Source organism: Seriola aureovittata, chromosome 14 (genome assembly GCF_021018895.1).
Source record: "Seriola aureovittata isolate HTS-2021-v1 ecotype China chromosome 14, ASM2101889v1, whole genome shotgun sequence".
Lineage (NCBI taxonomy): Eukaryota > Metazoa > Chordata > Actinopteri > Carangiformes > Carangidae > Seriola > Seriola aureovittata.
Window position 1 is genome coordinate 452679 of NC_079377.1, and position 15405 is coordinate 468083.

The 15405-nt window shown below is 40.3% G+C and overlaps 1 protein-coding gene across 3 annotated transcripts; it reads left to right on the plus strand.

Annotated features, from left to right (window-relative positions):
• Positions 1-785: 785 nt before the first annotated feature.
• Positions 786-14221, plus strand: LOC130181385 (core histone macro-H2A.2). 3 transcript variants are annotated; one of them, XM_056395565.1, is made up of 9 exons: positions 803-1019; positions 2499-2671; positions 4822-4928; positions 6905-7102; positions 8472-8576; positions 8807-8906; positions 9013-9102; positions 12820-12994; positions 13692-14221. In XM_056395565.1, exons 2-9 carry the CDS (start codon positions 2500-2502, stop codon positions 13855-13857), a joined length of 1113 nt encoding a protein of 370 aa, XP_056251540.1. In that variant the 5' UTR covers positions 803-1019; position 2499; the 3' UTR covers positions 13858-14221. The 3 variants fall into 3 exon arrangements, with proteins under 3 accessions (XP_056251541.1, XP_056251540.1, XP_056251539.1); XM_056395564.1 differs by having other exon boundaries at positions 804-1019; positions 2494-2671; XM_056395566.1 differs by lacking the exons at positions 12820-12994; positions 13692-14221 and adding an exon at positions 10046-11314 and having other exon boundaries at positions 786-1019; positions 2494-2671.
• The last annotated feature ends 1184 nt before the right edge of the window (positions 14222-15405 follow it).

Consider the following 15405-nt stretch of genomic DNA (forward strand, 5'->3'; position numbering starts at 1 on the left):
TTACCCTTGATCTAATATAATCTCACTATCTGACTCTTATCATACATCATCACATACATCATTGTGACTGCTTCATGTTATTGTCTTTATGTTTATTTATCTTATCTGTTAGCCTTTGTCTTCTATGTCATCTAATATGTTTTCGTTTTTTATAGCCTGTCACGCTATTTCACCAATAAAAAACAAAAAAACAAAAGGTAAAATACAAAGCACAGGTCTGTAACATGGTCTTCAATTATGGAAAGAAGATGTGATAGTCAATATAATGTAGAGCCATGTCCTCAATAAGTTGATATGTCTGTTGTCCCCTTTCATGGATCTATTGTCTCTGACATATCAAAGATGGATCAAGTGATCTGATTGGATGCTGAGACTCTCTCAGTCCCTTGTGATTTCTTGTCTGCTGCATCCAACAGGATCATCTGTCTGATTCACTTCCCACAGTCTGCATGTCCCAGGAGGAGAGATGTTAGTTTACTATTTTACTACCTGTTACCTGGAATCATGCCAGTTTCATTCACATCTTATACACAGTCTACAGTAAATCACTAAGAAACTGCCTGGAAGGCTTGAAAATCTTAAGTGAATATACATACTCTAAGGCCTTTAAGTGAGGTCATTTTAGGCTGCCATTTTGGATTAGACCTACAAAACATTATTTATTATTTTAGCTTATGTGTATTTGCTTTGTCCTCAAACATCATACTATCTTTATCTGTGAGCACATCGTGTTCCTTTCAGCCAACATGTTCCCTCTTGAAGCCATGTTAAGGGGGCGTTTTCACTGAATTTTCCCTCGATTGAATTTTTCCCCTTTGCAGCATCAGTAGCACAGAGCCAGCCTCCGTCCAGACTACGTTGTTCCTGCTTGCTCTGTTGGGAAGCAAGATTACGCACAAGGACAGCAAATAAACAGAACCAAAACAAACCGCGCCGCCTTTCACAGGCGGGATTCATCTTTCTTCCGTGCAGGAGCATCTCGAGCTCGCGTTGATTCACGTCAAAGGAGGTGAAAACAGGTAGAAACTTGGGAGGGTTTTTCATTTTTCATGCCTGGGCGCATATCCGGAGTGACGGGCACCCTTTACTTTCCACGTCTGATGTGATTACACACATGCAGAGGGCTGTAGGCTACATGAAAGAAGAAGGGGCGGGCGGGGCTTGTTTAAAAATGGGTTGTTGTGGTTAATGTCTCTATTGTAGGATAACTCACAGAAGTGTGTACTGAATAATTCTGTTGAGCTAAACGCAGCCGACCTGATGTAGCTAACATTCACAAACAGCTTTACGTCTTTCTCTGATAAAGTAGTGCTTATAAATGAATCCACGTCTCTGTGTACGCTAGAGTGGCCGTTTAGGCCTTCAATTTAAATAACATAAAAGTCCGCTCTAATGTCTGCGTAGCTACGTCGAGGAGGTGTTGCTCGCTTCACTGTAATCGTAGGTTCGGTACAGTAACGTTAGCCTACACGGCCCTGCACACATTCCAGCCTCTGTCCATTGGGCTCATGTGCCGAACAACACACGCACGCATCGTCTTCCTCCACTGTAACGCCAGCAGTGAGCTCCTGCGTTAATTAGTGCATACATGGAAATGAGAAGTGAGTGAAGGCCGCATCTTATCACACTGTATACTGCTGGAACTTGTTTACATAAAACCTGAGGGGAAACCTTTCCTTTGACACATCAGCGTTTGGTTTTTAAGAATGAAAAAAGAAAATATTTGCCTTCATTAGATTAGGTACGGACGTGATGTATGTTTTTTCTTCTCATAATACAACACTATTCAGTTGGTATACAAACATTTTCAAACACTGCTTAGCAGATATTGTATTCTGTCAAGCTCAGCTGAGGTCATTGTCACTGTTCATTCAGTGGGTCACTGAGGTTTTACATGATATGCCACAGGTTTCTCTTTACTTTATCATTCAATTACCTGTTTTGGAGTTAAACATTTGTTAGACTGAATATTTAGAAATGATCTATTTAGTAGTTGGTACAAAAAAGTTGAAAAACTACTGTGAAAAAAAATGAATGAAATTTACAAATGACTCTGTGAGAGAAACCTAGTTTCCTTAATCTTAATTTCCTTAATATTTCTAATTGGCAAACTCGAGGACTCGCAACACCAGCAGTGTTGACCACTCATTTGTTTGGCGGTTATACGAAGATATCAGATACATAACATATAAAGCTTCAGTTCTCCTAAATTACAAAAAGTAAGCAGTTAATTTTCATGTTATTCTTCCAGATTTAGTGGAACTACTTTCTTTCAGAGAAATAGTCCCAATGAAAACTGTCTCCATTGTATTGTGGGGATTATCCAGGTTAATAGGGACTATGTTATGGCCATTGTAAATTCTCAGAGACAGATATGTCATATGCTGGAAAAATAAAAACCAAACTAGAACTCTCTGCATGGACTGATGTGTATGTAGTTGTGTGCAGTTAGTTCTGTTATTTACTTGCTTTGGTTGTACTCCCTGTGTCCAGAGCAGGATGTCAGCCAGAGGAGGAAAGAAGAAGGCCACAAAGCTGTCCCGTTCAGCCAGGGCAGGTGTCATCTTCCCTGTGGGGAGGATGATGAGGTACCTGCGCACTGGCACGCACAAATACCGCATTGGCATGGGGGCGCCTGTCTACATGGCAGCTGTCATCGAGTACCTGGCAGGTAGGGTATGAGATGAAATTGGGTTCATATTCCTTAACAATAAAACTAGGATTTGAATAGTTGAAAGTGTAAACTATGGTTTTAAAACTCAAAAGTAGGGCTGCGCAATTAATCGTAATATAATCAAAATAGCAATATGGCCAAGTGCAAAATCCAAGTAACAGGAGATGGACTTTTTTGATAGAGGTAAAATGTGTAGTGGATTGTTAGCACCACACATCATCATCATCATTTAAAAAAGATTTTAATTGAAAGTTAAATGAAAATACGACCATTCCAACTGAAATCTCAACGTTTGCCAAAATAATCGCAATATAAATTTATTGTATATATCGCAGTTTTAGTCTCTTCACTCCTCATTGTTACAATTCCCTATCTTCAAAGTTTTGAAATTTGCTTTCCGGACATTCAATACACTCATTTCAGAGTTTGACTTCTCAACTCTTGATAGAGTTTCCAAGAAAGTGTTACAAGAAAATAAATGTCTAATACCCTGTAGGTGGTGAACTACTCCGATCCAACTACCTGCTGTAAGCAATTGTCAAATCTGACATGAGAATTCCGTAGCTCTGTTCTTATTTCATTTTGTTGATTTGATTAACACAACTTTTGTTTCATGACAGAGCCACATCGATGCTCAATTTTGATTTCATTTAAATTATATAAAAAATGATATCTCCTACTATTTTTGTTTTGGCTCCTGAACTTATGTAAAGATCTTTCACTAGGACATCAGAGCTCAACTGAGAGCCTGCAGCGTTATGCTGATACAGACTGTGACATGCCGTACATACTACTGACCCTTGGAATCCAAGGTCTCCTGTAGCCATTGTTCAGAGAGCTGGATATTTGCAGCCACTCAGCCTTGCTGCTAATTTGTCCTAGTGGCCATGTGCAGCATTGAAATGAAAAAATTCCCTGTGGCCCAAAAACACTTTCCCCAGAGACCACAATTGTAAAAGAGACATCACTGAAATTGTAATCAAGATAAGTTGTTATTCTTTATATTATACAATTGTAAGTGGCATTTTAGAGTAGTTTGCCATGATACATCCATGTCAGCAACATGTCTCATTCCAGATATACACTTCCTACCCATGTTGTTTTGATTGATGTTCATTGTGACCAGTGGTTTAAACAGAGCATTGTTACATTACTGGCTTATGGTCTTAGAAGCCATGAGATTAGTTGAGCGTCCATTAGCCCCCACTGGTCTGGTCTTTTGGTGCTACCTGTTTTTTGCAGTTTCAGATCTATTCCTCTGTTATAATCCCAGAATGCAAAACTGAAACACAAGAGCCCAGTCTCTGAAAAGGGAGTGTTGAATATGTGATAAGGGTGAATTCAATGTCTGAAAGCAGAGTGTTGAATGTCTGCAAAACAAGTTTCATTACTTGAAAGACAAAGAATTGTAACATTGAAGAGTGAAGCAATTATTTCAGACATTTAAATCTTGTTATCAAATGTTTGAATCCTACTTTGAGTCTTTAAATGTTTACTTTCCACCCTAGTTTTAATGTTATGGAATATGAACCCAATTTCATCTAATAGTAGGGTGGCATCACATAATTCAAGCTTAATATACATCAGCTTCAATGACTGTAACAGAATATTTCTGTATGGATATAATTCTCGCGGTAAGCATATCTACACATGCTCACTGCACTGGTGTGTGTGTGTACACATTTTTTAAACATTTTAATTAATGTGTTTATGATGAATATTATCTGGTGTATTCATCCCTGATTGCATTAAGTTTAATATCCCTCACTAGTAACATTTTTATATTTTTGTGTTAATACAGACTGTACATTATCTAACAACCTTACCAACTCATTTCTAATACCTTCTAATACCTTAGAACATCTACACAACATTATAATCATAAATTATACCAATTATAACACAATGTTCATGATAGCACAGATCTGATTTTTAGGAAGTTTTGTGGTCCATAAAGCCAATAACACAAAGAGGATCACAAAAACTAAACATGTCTGTCAAATTGCTTTGTGTATGTACCTTTCACTGCTACAGCAATCCAGTTTCCTCACAGGAGAGTTTGGTCTAATCTTATTGACTGTTGTATTATAGCAGAACACACATTGCATGTTTGATGGGTTTCCACACAGTGTTTTTTTTCCTCTAAGCTGAGATCTTGGAGTTGGCAGGAAACGCAGCACGGGACAACAAGAAAGGCAGAATAACTCCCAGGCATATCAAACTGGCTGTGGCCAATGACGAGGAGCTCAACCAGGTAAACACAGTGCTCTACATGCAGACCCCACACCTCAGACTTAATCACAGTGTGTTTTTGCATAAGAGTTGATCATCCCATCCCTGTTTACTAACATAATGTAAACTGATGCCATTACCAAGAACAGATCAGTGTCAAACAGTTCATTGTCATTTTTACAGTCAACAATAGCTTCTTGAAGTCAAAGACAGTTCAAAATATGTTTTCACCACTCGTATGTAATGAAGCTTAAAGGACCAGTGTGTATGGATCAAGTATAATATTCATAATTATGTTTTCCTCAATGTATGAAAAAAATATTGTATCTTCATTAAGTTAGTTGGAATGAGCCCTTCATATTTAGACAAGGATTAGGCCCTCTTCCACTGGACCTGCAGTTAGGGGTGTGACAACCCTGACATAGTCCAAAACCTTGATACAAACGTCCACAATCTAATGTTGCAATACCAGAAGACAGAACCTTTCTCATTAATGTTTCTGTTTCATGTTGTAGGGTCCTAAAGTCGGTGCAGAGTGCAGCCTTAACCCAACACCTGTTTCTTACTTTTTATGCACAAAGCTCACACCAACTCCTCTGAAAGATAAACAGTTTACAACTGAACGTGGGACAGAAAAACTGAACACGGGACAGAAAAATATTTCATCATAAAGCCTAAAGCAGCTTTGTCAGTGATTACAGCCTCCAGTTCTTGGGACTGATGCTGCAACTTTTATACACCTGGGTTTTTGGATTTTCAGCCATTCTTTTCTGCAGATCCTCTCAGGCTCACAGACATGTTAAGGTCCTTCTAGATGTTGGATTAGGTTCAATTAGGTTCAAGTCAGGACTCTGACTGGTCCACTCAAGGACATAAACCGCACCTCTGTGTTGTCTTGGCTGTGAGTTTCAGGTCATTGTCCTGTTGGAAGGTGAACCTTCAGCCCAGTCTGAGGTCCTGAGCTCTGGACCAAGATTCTCTGAACCAAGTATATCTCTATACTTTGCTCTGTTCAGCTTTCCCTCAACCCTGACCAGTCTCTCTGTCCCTGCTGCTGAAAAACACCCCCACAGCATCACCGCGTGATGCTACCTCCACCATGCTTCACCGTTGGGATGGTGTTGGGCAGGTGATGGTGCCTGGTTTCCTCCAGACATGACTCTTAGAACTGAGGCCAAACAGTTCAGTCTTGATTTTATCACACCAGAGAATCTGGTTTTTCACAGTTTGAATCTTATAAGTGCTTTTCTACAAACTCCAAGCAGCTTTCATGTCTCTTTTACTGAAGAGAGGCTTCCTCTTTGCTGGTTTCAGTCCACAAACTCCACTCTCCATAGCAGCAGCAGCTGTTTTCAATGAAAAGGTTCAGTGATAAACCCACTGTACACTACAGGTCCAGCAGACAGACACAGTAAGAGACTAGCTGGTGAATATAGTGGAGCATTTAGCAGCTAAACAGCCAGATATTGTTGATGGAGACGAAAAGTGAAAATTGAATTTACATTCAACACTGAAAATGAATGCTAATATTGCTCTGTGTCTGCTGGATGTGTAAATAGGAAACTGTTACTGACACATTCCCCATATTAACTTTATAGGATGATAATACTATACGTACTCTACCCCCATGTGTCCAAAAATACATTTATGCAGCTTTAACTTCTGAGCTTTTTCACTGAAAACAGCTGCTGCTGCTTCTGACAGAGGAGTTTGTGGACTGTAAAACCAAACAGTGAGCAGAAACAGGTAGAGCAGAGGGGAACTGTAGAACTCCAAGCAACACCTTTCACATTGTACACAGTAATTTGATCCATTGTTAATATAAACATATGGATAAGGGTGGCTTGAAATAGTTTGTTTGGTAACTGATAAGACAGTGTCCCCAAACAGGAAGTGACTTAACTTTCTAATGAATGTAATGGTGTGTCCATAACAAATGATGTTTGAGTATTAGGTAATAGTTATAATATTGAATTATTCTGAAATTTTCTCCATCAGCTTCTGCGGGGGGTGACCATATCAAATGGAGGTGTTCTGCCTCGGATCCACCCAGAGCTGCTCTCAAAGAAGAGGGGAAGCCGGGTGAAAGTGGACAGCCAGTCGTCCATACCTGAAAAGCAGGAAGAGCGCTCAAAGAACAAGAAACCTGTCAAATCCTTCAAGAAGGTTAAAGGCAAACGAGGCCGAAAGCCAAAGGTCAGTCAACTTAACACAACAGACGGAGATTATTTTCACATGTTGTTATGTTGCAGCCTCATGCTAAAATAAAAATCCCTCATCAGTCTACACTCAATCCCAAATGTATTCAAGTAAAAGTGAAATATCACATTGTCTTAAGTATTCAGATGCTTTTAGCTCATGTTCCTCCATTTCTCTTGATCATCTCTACACCTTGACTGGAGTCCACCTGTGGTAGTCAGCTGAAGACACACACCTGTCTATATCAGGTCTCACAGCTGACGATGATCAGAGCCGAAACCATGACGAGGGGAGAGGAAGGAACAGCTGCAGAGCTCAGAGACAGGGTTGTGTTGAGGCTCAAAAACATTTCTGCTGCATTGAAGGTTCCTGAGAACAAAAGTGGTCTCCATCATTCTGACATGAAGAAGTCTGGAACAACCAGGATTCTTCTAGACCTGGACCTGGACTAACTTAGACATCAGGGAGAAGAGAGGAGACCAAGAACCTGATGGTCACTCTGGGCTCCAGAAAAACTTCCAGAAGGACAACCATCACTGCAACTGTTCACTGATCTGAGCTTCATGTCAGAGTGTCCAGACTAATCCTAGCCTCTTCTTAGTAAAAGACACAAGACAAAAACACTTGCAAAACAAGATTCTCTGGTCTGATGAAACCGATATTCAAATGTTTGGTCTCAATTCTGAGCATCATGTCTGGAAGACCAGGCAACGAGCAACGGTGAAGCATGGTGGGGGGTGTTTTTCAGAGGCAGAGACAGGGATGGTCAGGGTTGAGGGGAAGCTGAGCAGAGTACATAGATATACTTAATAAAAACCTGCTCCAGAGCTCAGGACCTCAGACAGGGCTGAAGGTTCACCTTATGGGAATGTCCTTGAGTGTCTCAGCCAGAACATATCTGCAGAGACCTGATGTCTGTCCACTGATGTCCCCATCCAACCAGACAGAGCCTGAGAGGATCTGCAGAGAATAACGGCAGAAAATCCCCAAACCCAGGTGCAAAGGTTGTAGCATCAGACCCAAGAAGACTGGAAGCTGTAATCACTGACAAAGCTACTTTAACAAAGTCCTGAGGAAAGCGTCTGAAAGATTATTTTGTCAAATTGCATGTGTCCAGGGTCAAGAATGAACTTTCATGTTGAATATATTCAACCCTTTTTATAGTAAATATAAGATATTCAAAATATAAGTATTGGATGTCACCTTTGGAATCTAGACGCTTCTTGAACTCAGTGTTACAGACATATTTCAGTTGGCCCCCAAGTACTGAGGTTTGATAGCCAGTAGTATTATTCATGTGTTTAAGCTGTAAATCATGTTACAATGTGTGGCTCAAATCATCTTTTTTTTTCTTCATATGGCAAAGAGCGTAGACAACGACAAAGAGTCTGTACCAAACTCCACAGTTGAAGACGGTCCAGGAGATGGATTCACCATCCTGTCAGCAAAGAGCCTGTTCCTTGGACAAAAGGTAACATACATGGATTAGACTCACTGAAGGCCAGCACTAATGTTTTGTGACAAGTAATAACTCATTAGAACTAGTTTACCTTTAGGTCTTCCATATAGCAGTGTAAATATATAATGATATTTGGTAATGCCAACCCATACATCAGTGTTATCTACAACATTTATCATGTACACAGAATAAGAAAACAGCAGCTGTTTTCTCACACTGTGCTGATGACTGTGAATCCACAGCTTTCCCTAACAGAGAGTGAAATCAGCAAAATTGGAACAATCAAGGTGGAAGGGATAATTAACCCAACAAATGCAGAGATGGACCTGAAAGACGGAGTGGGTGAGGAGGACACGTTCATGTGTATTTTACTTCTTATGAACGAGTTTTCACAATTCCCTATGCCCGTCCAGTCTTGTGCTCAGCTGCTGCTGTCCTCTATGTTTAGGCAATGCTCTGGAGAAAGCTGGAGGCCGAGAGTTCCTGGAGGGAGTTAAGGAGCTGCGGAAAGCACAGGGGCCTTTGGAGGTAGCATCAGGTACAGACTGTCCTGGGACAGAACCTTCATACATGGAAAACTGTATCAGCTGTGCTGTATGATGTCTGTTTCTTAATGAAGAGCTATAGTGCCCTCAGAAAATACTCAGACCCTTTCACTTTTTGCACACTTTATTGTGTTTTAGATTAAATTTTAAATGGATAAAATTGCCAATAGTCTACCCTCAATAACTTATAATAACACGGTGAAAACAAGTTTTCTTTTTGCAAATTTATTAAAAATCAAAAACTGAATTCTCTCATTTAATACATCCTTTTTGCTTTAATTTTTCTCAAGATTAGTGTGGCAAATTTAATTCATTGGACACAGTTTGGAAAGGCACACACACCTGTGTATATAAGGTCCCACAGTTGACACTGCGAGTTGGGACAGTTATTACATTACAGGCCAGCAAAGCTTCTGCAGCCCACACATTGTACCTGCCATCCCTGCTTCTGCCACTCACTAACCAGGTCCTCCTACTTGACCCTTTCCCCTCATGGGCCTCCTCTATCCGGTCTTCCCAGGGAATAGTCAGCTGCAGCAGGACCTCTTGCCTTGATGTCTCTGACATCAGGACTATGTCTGGCCTTAGTGAGGTCACTGCAGTGGTTTCTGGAAACTTCAGCTGTTTCCCTAGGTCGGCTTTCGGCTGCCAATCTTGTGCTGTTATGAGCAGCCGACCCACTGGCATTCTCGCTCAATCACGTTCATGGAGTGTCCAACTTCCACTGATCCAATCAGAACACTGTGTCAGAACACCCAATCAAAGTCACGATTCCGCCTGGCCTACTGCCTCCCGGGCCTCCACTGTCCTCATTTCAGTCTTGCCTTGGAGAATAGTTTGTAATAGTCTTCTAGCTGTACAAGGTAATACTGCTCAGGCCTCATGGCAGGCCCAACCATTTATTTATTTATTAAATGGCCATCCTTTCTTTTGTAGTCTTTCACAGTTATCAGTGGGACCTCACAGACCACTAGGGGCCAAAGAAGATTACAAAGAAGGCAAAACCAAGCCATGAAGTCCAAGGGACTGGGCTCAATAATTGTGAATAAGAAAAAGTTTAAAACACCAGGACTCTTCCTAGAGTTACGTAGCTCTCTGGCCAAACTGAGCAACCAGGTAAGAACGGCTGTAAGACCTCTGCAGATATGGAAGAACCTGCCAGAAGGATGATTATCTCAGCAGCCAGCAGCACTCCATCAATCAGGTCTTTGTGGTAAGTGGAGAGACAGAGACCACCTCGAGTAACAGTCCAGTGGCATAAATGGCATTTAAAAGAGTGTGGGGAGTATGAAGAAAAAATGTTTTGGTCTGATGAGACAAAAACTGAACTCTTTAGGCAGACCTCCAACATCAGGTACTGCTCATCACCTGGCTAAAACCAGCTCTGCAGTGAAGCCTGGGGTTGTCACGCAGCATCATGCAGGGACAGGGAGAATGGTCAGAGCTGAGGGAAGGATTGTAGTTGGAGTATATACAACCTGGAACTAGGGCAACAGTTCACCTTCAAACATGACAGTGACCTGAAGCATCCAGACAAGACAACGCTGGAGTGGCTTTGTGACAAGTCCAGCCAAAAACCCAGACTTAAACCTCATAGAACATCTGTGGAGAGACCTGAAGATGGCGGTTCACAGACGCTTCCCATACAATCCGATGGAGCACAAGAGCATCTGCCAGGAAGAATAGGATGAGCTGCCCAGATCCAGGTGCACAAAGCTTGTAAAGACTACCCAAGAAGACTCAAAGGGGGTTCTACAAAGAACTGAATTAAGAGTTTGAATACTTTTGTAAATGAGATTTCACTTTTTGATTTAAAAAAAATTCTTAAAACATGATTTCTTTTTGTCATCATGGGTTTAGATTGACGAGCAAAACGGCAGTTTTCTAAGTTTACAGTCAAAGCTACAACACAATAAAGTGTGCAAAAGTGAAGTGGTCTGAATACTTTCTGAAGCCACTGCATGTGCAGCTACAGGGATTTTCAGGCAGACTTGAGTTGGGTTACCTGAACTAGCTCACTGAACTCCTCACCTGCTCTGAAACAGGTGAACCTCAGAGGATCAGATCAAAACCTGTCAACAGCCAAACTACTGACCAATCAAATCACTGGAAAAACGGATTCATCATTCCTATAGGATCCTGACAGGGACAAAAGAGTTTACAATAAAGTGATCAATAATAAAGATCATTACATGTTTGTATAGATCAGTGGATGGTTTTGCTGTTTGAGTCTTTCCATGTGTCCATTCTGGTTTTAAAACAGAGCCACACTCAAAGAGTTTATCACACTAAGTTATTACATAATAACTATATATAGCTTCATTTGAATTGAACACAGATTATTTAATCTGACAGGATTCCTGACAGTGATGATGCTTTTATTCTTCATCACTGCAGCTCAGAATAACATGAGGAGACTAAAAACGAAACCCACAATGATCCACACACATTTCAATATTTCCATCATTATAAATTAACATTTCAGTCAGATTGACTCATCAGACATCAATTCACTATCATTTACAGTATATGCTCGCCTGACTTTTTTTTTCCTATTCTAGTTTGTTTACATTTCACCTTGTTGAATATCACTTTTGGATGTCACTATAACTGAAATTACCTGCAGGTGTCAGTGTTTCCTCTCATATCATATCACAGTGTTGTTTATGATGAACAACTCCACCTCCAGACAGGTAAACTGAACCAGCTGATAACCACCTTTCTAGATTGCTAATGTTAGGTTCACTAAAGCTAGATAGAAGCGATATCCTGGATATGTTGAACTTGCTTCATAGTACAGGCCTCTGCTGTCAGAAATCAGCAAACAAAAACAGAATGAATGTGGTGGTGTCAGTAGTATTAGAGGACCAAAAAAAAAAGAAAAAACTGTACAACTGTAAATTGACCTCTGTAAAGTGGCAGCCATGATGAACATCACACAAATTCAGTGAACACAATATGAATTCTACATACAATCTTATTTATTATGATATGTAGTTTTTTTTAAATTTCAGTTGATTTGATACTATTTAAACTCCTAGTAGATATTAATGAATGTATTACATTCTTAATTCAGACCAGTGTTTTCCTGTGTAAAGAAAGAAGGAAAAAGCAGAACCAGATCAGCGACTGTTTAAGGCTATACTTGTAGGTATCAGTAGGGATATCAGTATTAAACGGGCCCCGGGCTAAATTATTAAAGACTGTAGCATTGATAAGCTAAGAAAATAGATTGTCTCATTGTTTCAACATAAAAGTTATCATGCATATTTTTATCTCACCACCTCACTTTCTGATTAAGATTTGTCTGAGATTCATTTTTGCAACTCTCAATCCAGACTAGATCTCTCTCTCTCTGAGCCTGTCGGAGGCAGGGCGGTGGTTAGACTCTATCTAATACAGTTGTGAACAGAAGAAAATAAGGAGAGGGTATGTGCATTCACAGACAGTGTGACAGGAAATATCAAGGGTTGACTTATCAGGGGGCGGGAAGGCCTCCCAGACTTAATCCATTAGCAAGGGTAAGTGTATTGTAAGGCAGTGATGAGATCAAGATGAAAAGGGAAGTGAACACTGCATTCAGACATGTCAAGTCTTTACTATGTCTTCCTCAGTAATAACACAAACAAATGAAACAGAATGTAATATCTGTATGGTTTGCATCTAAGGGTTACAGTGTCAAGCTTGTGTCTGTGTCTTTGGCCCCGCAGTGGCAGTGAGCCAAGCCAGTGGAATGGCAGCGCGCTTCATTATCCACTGTAACATCCCTCAGTGGGGTTCTGAGAAGTGTGAAGATCAGCTAGAGAAGACGGTGAAGAACTGTCTCTCAGCAGCAGAGGAGAAGAAGCTCAAGTCTGTAGCTTTCCCTTCACTTCCTGCTGGACGGTGAGCTGACTCCTCTATGTGTCAACCAGTAGAGCTGCTCATGTGTTTTCCCAGTCAGGTTTACAAGCAAGTCAGCAAAAATAATCTACTGCTGACATGAAATTAGAATCTGTTTGATGGAAACTACACTTTGAAATGATGCTTTTGGTCTTTGAAATGCCTGTGCATTGGTATAAATTACCCAGCAGGGCCTTTTGCTGCAGTGCAACATGACGACATCCAGCAAGGTACTATGTTGGTAGGTCACATACATGCGAGTTCACATTTATGGTAGAACACTGTGTTCCCACTTTTTTAAAAAGATAGAACTGATACTGCTTCGATAACTTCAGATTATTATAAACTGCTGTGTGGTGTCTCATGGATCTGCTAGTCCAGTGGGACTTGATGGATCCAGGACTTTCAGTCTGAATGCCCAGTGATCCCTCCAAACACATATGTTAACCTGGTCGTGTGGACACCCCCAGAGACGGATCAGTATCATTATCTGCGCAATCTTGAAATTTACAATATTCTGGTGACTCTAAAAATGTGAAAATCATTTGTGTTTAACAGCAGTAATGAGTAATATAATTGCAGTGGCTGGTTGCAGCTTTTTTTCAGCTGTACTGTGACAGTGTGCCATGTTCACTGCTGTTCCTGTCCATCACTTTCTACAGCTCACACAGTCATTTAATAACTTGAATCTCTCTCACAGGAACGGATTCCCAAAGCAAACAGCTGCCCAGCTCATCCTCAAGGCAATCTCCAACCATTTTGTGTCATCCACCAGCTCCTCTTTGAAAAACATTTACTTTGTTCTGTTTGATAGTGAGAGCATTGGAATATACCTTCAGGAAATGGCAAAGCTGGACCCCAAATGAGGATTCTTGTTTTAGGGATTGTTTTTCTAAGTGTTGTTTGTTGCTGATGGTGTAGATAGGCGATATGACAGTAGGGGTTTTGGTTATGTCTTGGTTAACGAGGAAAAAAACAATATTTGTGAGTGGAGTGCTGTTCACATTTCTGTTCCACTGTCCCTTCAAGAGATTGCATTCTTTATAGATTAGATATTTCAAATCTGTAAAGTTTGCCATTATGGTTGTTTGTTTCATTGATGTTTTTACATTCCATGTACAAATATAACAGTTTTTTTCCGGCCTCTGTAGTTTCTGATACAATTAGTTTACTAAAAAACTGTGGTTCTCATTCTGCTTTGAAATAAAAACTCAGATGTTTTACACCAGAGATCTGCTCAAACTTTCAACACTTGTTTGTAGTACAGTAAAAAATTATATAATTGATTGGATTAGGAGCATTTAATAGCAGACATTTGTAATTATGCCATAAACACAAAACACCCTAAGACTAAAAGGAGCCCCAAAACCAACCAGTGAAGTTAGCAGCAAGTCTTAAATAAATCATAATTAATAATCATGCAACTAAACTACTAATTAAACTAATTAATTCTTAGCCTTTTAACTCAGGTATGAGAATAAACTCTTCACGGTGTATTTGCGTGTACTTGTGTGCGCGTGTTGATGTGTGGTTCTTTGTATGTGTGTACATGTCTGGGTGAGGTGTGTGAGGACAACTTTGGTTAAAAACCATTATTGTGAGGTCATTTTGGGTGGTCCTGACAACTTCAAAGGGCTGTTTGAAGGTTAAAAGGTTAAAAATCCATCACCATCATATGGATATTAACTGTGTTTGTGTCTCAACCTGGTAACACAAGCTTTTTGGAGGCTCTATGGTAGACAGCTGTACTACCATACACAACAATACTCACACACACATTGACAGAGACCGAAGTAATGCTAAATTAGCTCAAGCAATGACTGAAGATTAGAAGCAGAAATTGTAAGCTGGAGGTTGAATGGTATGAAATGGTTGAATAAAGAAAAACAAACATTCGCCTGACCTGCACAGTGCACGCTAGCTTGCTACTTCATCTACACGTTACTTCAGGTTTGCACAGAATTATCCAGGTTTCTTCCCTTCATCCTTATTTCTGGAAATATTTTCATCTTTTCAAAGTTTGTTACAATCTAAGATCGATAATGACTGTTAATGTAACACTAATAAACGGTTAATAGAACACCTGTTAAGCGCAGTTATACATGTAGTTAAAAGTCCCTGTGCTGCTTGTATTCCATATCAGCACTCATGGAATGTCTCTCGTCCAATCAAATTACTTGGTCAGAACTAACTGTTGTATAAAATACAATATTGACGATCTCCACCCTGCTCCACCTGGGGAAGGATGGTTTGAGGTTGGTGTTCAGAGCCCCTTTTACACCACAAATAGAGCTACATGTTCTTCCCTTAGAGAGTTGAGCTGCTCTTTGACAAACTTCAGCTGAATACTTATTTTAAATGAGCTGGTTCACAGCTCTGCTCATCTGTCGACGCAGTAGCTTCCTCTGTCGTGT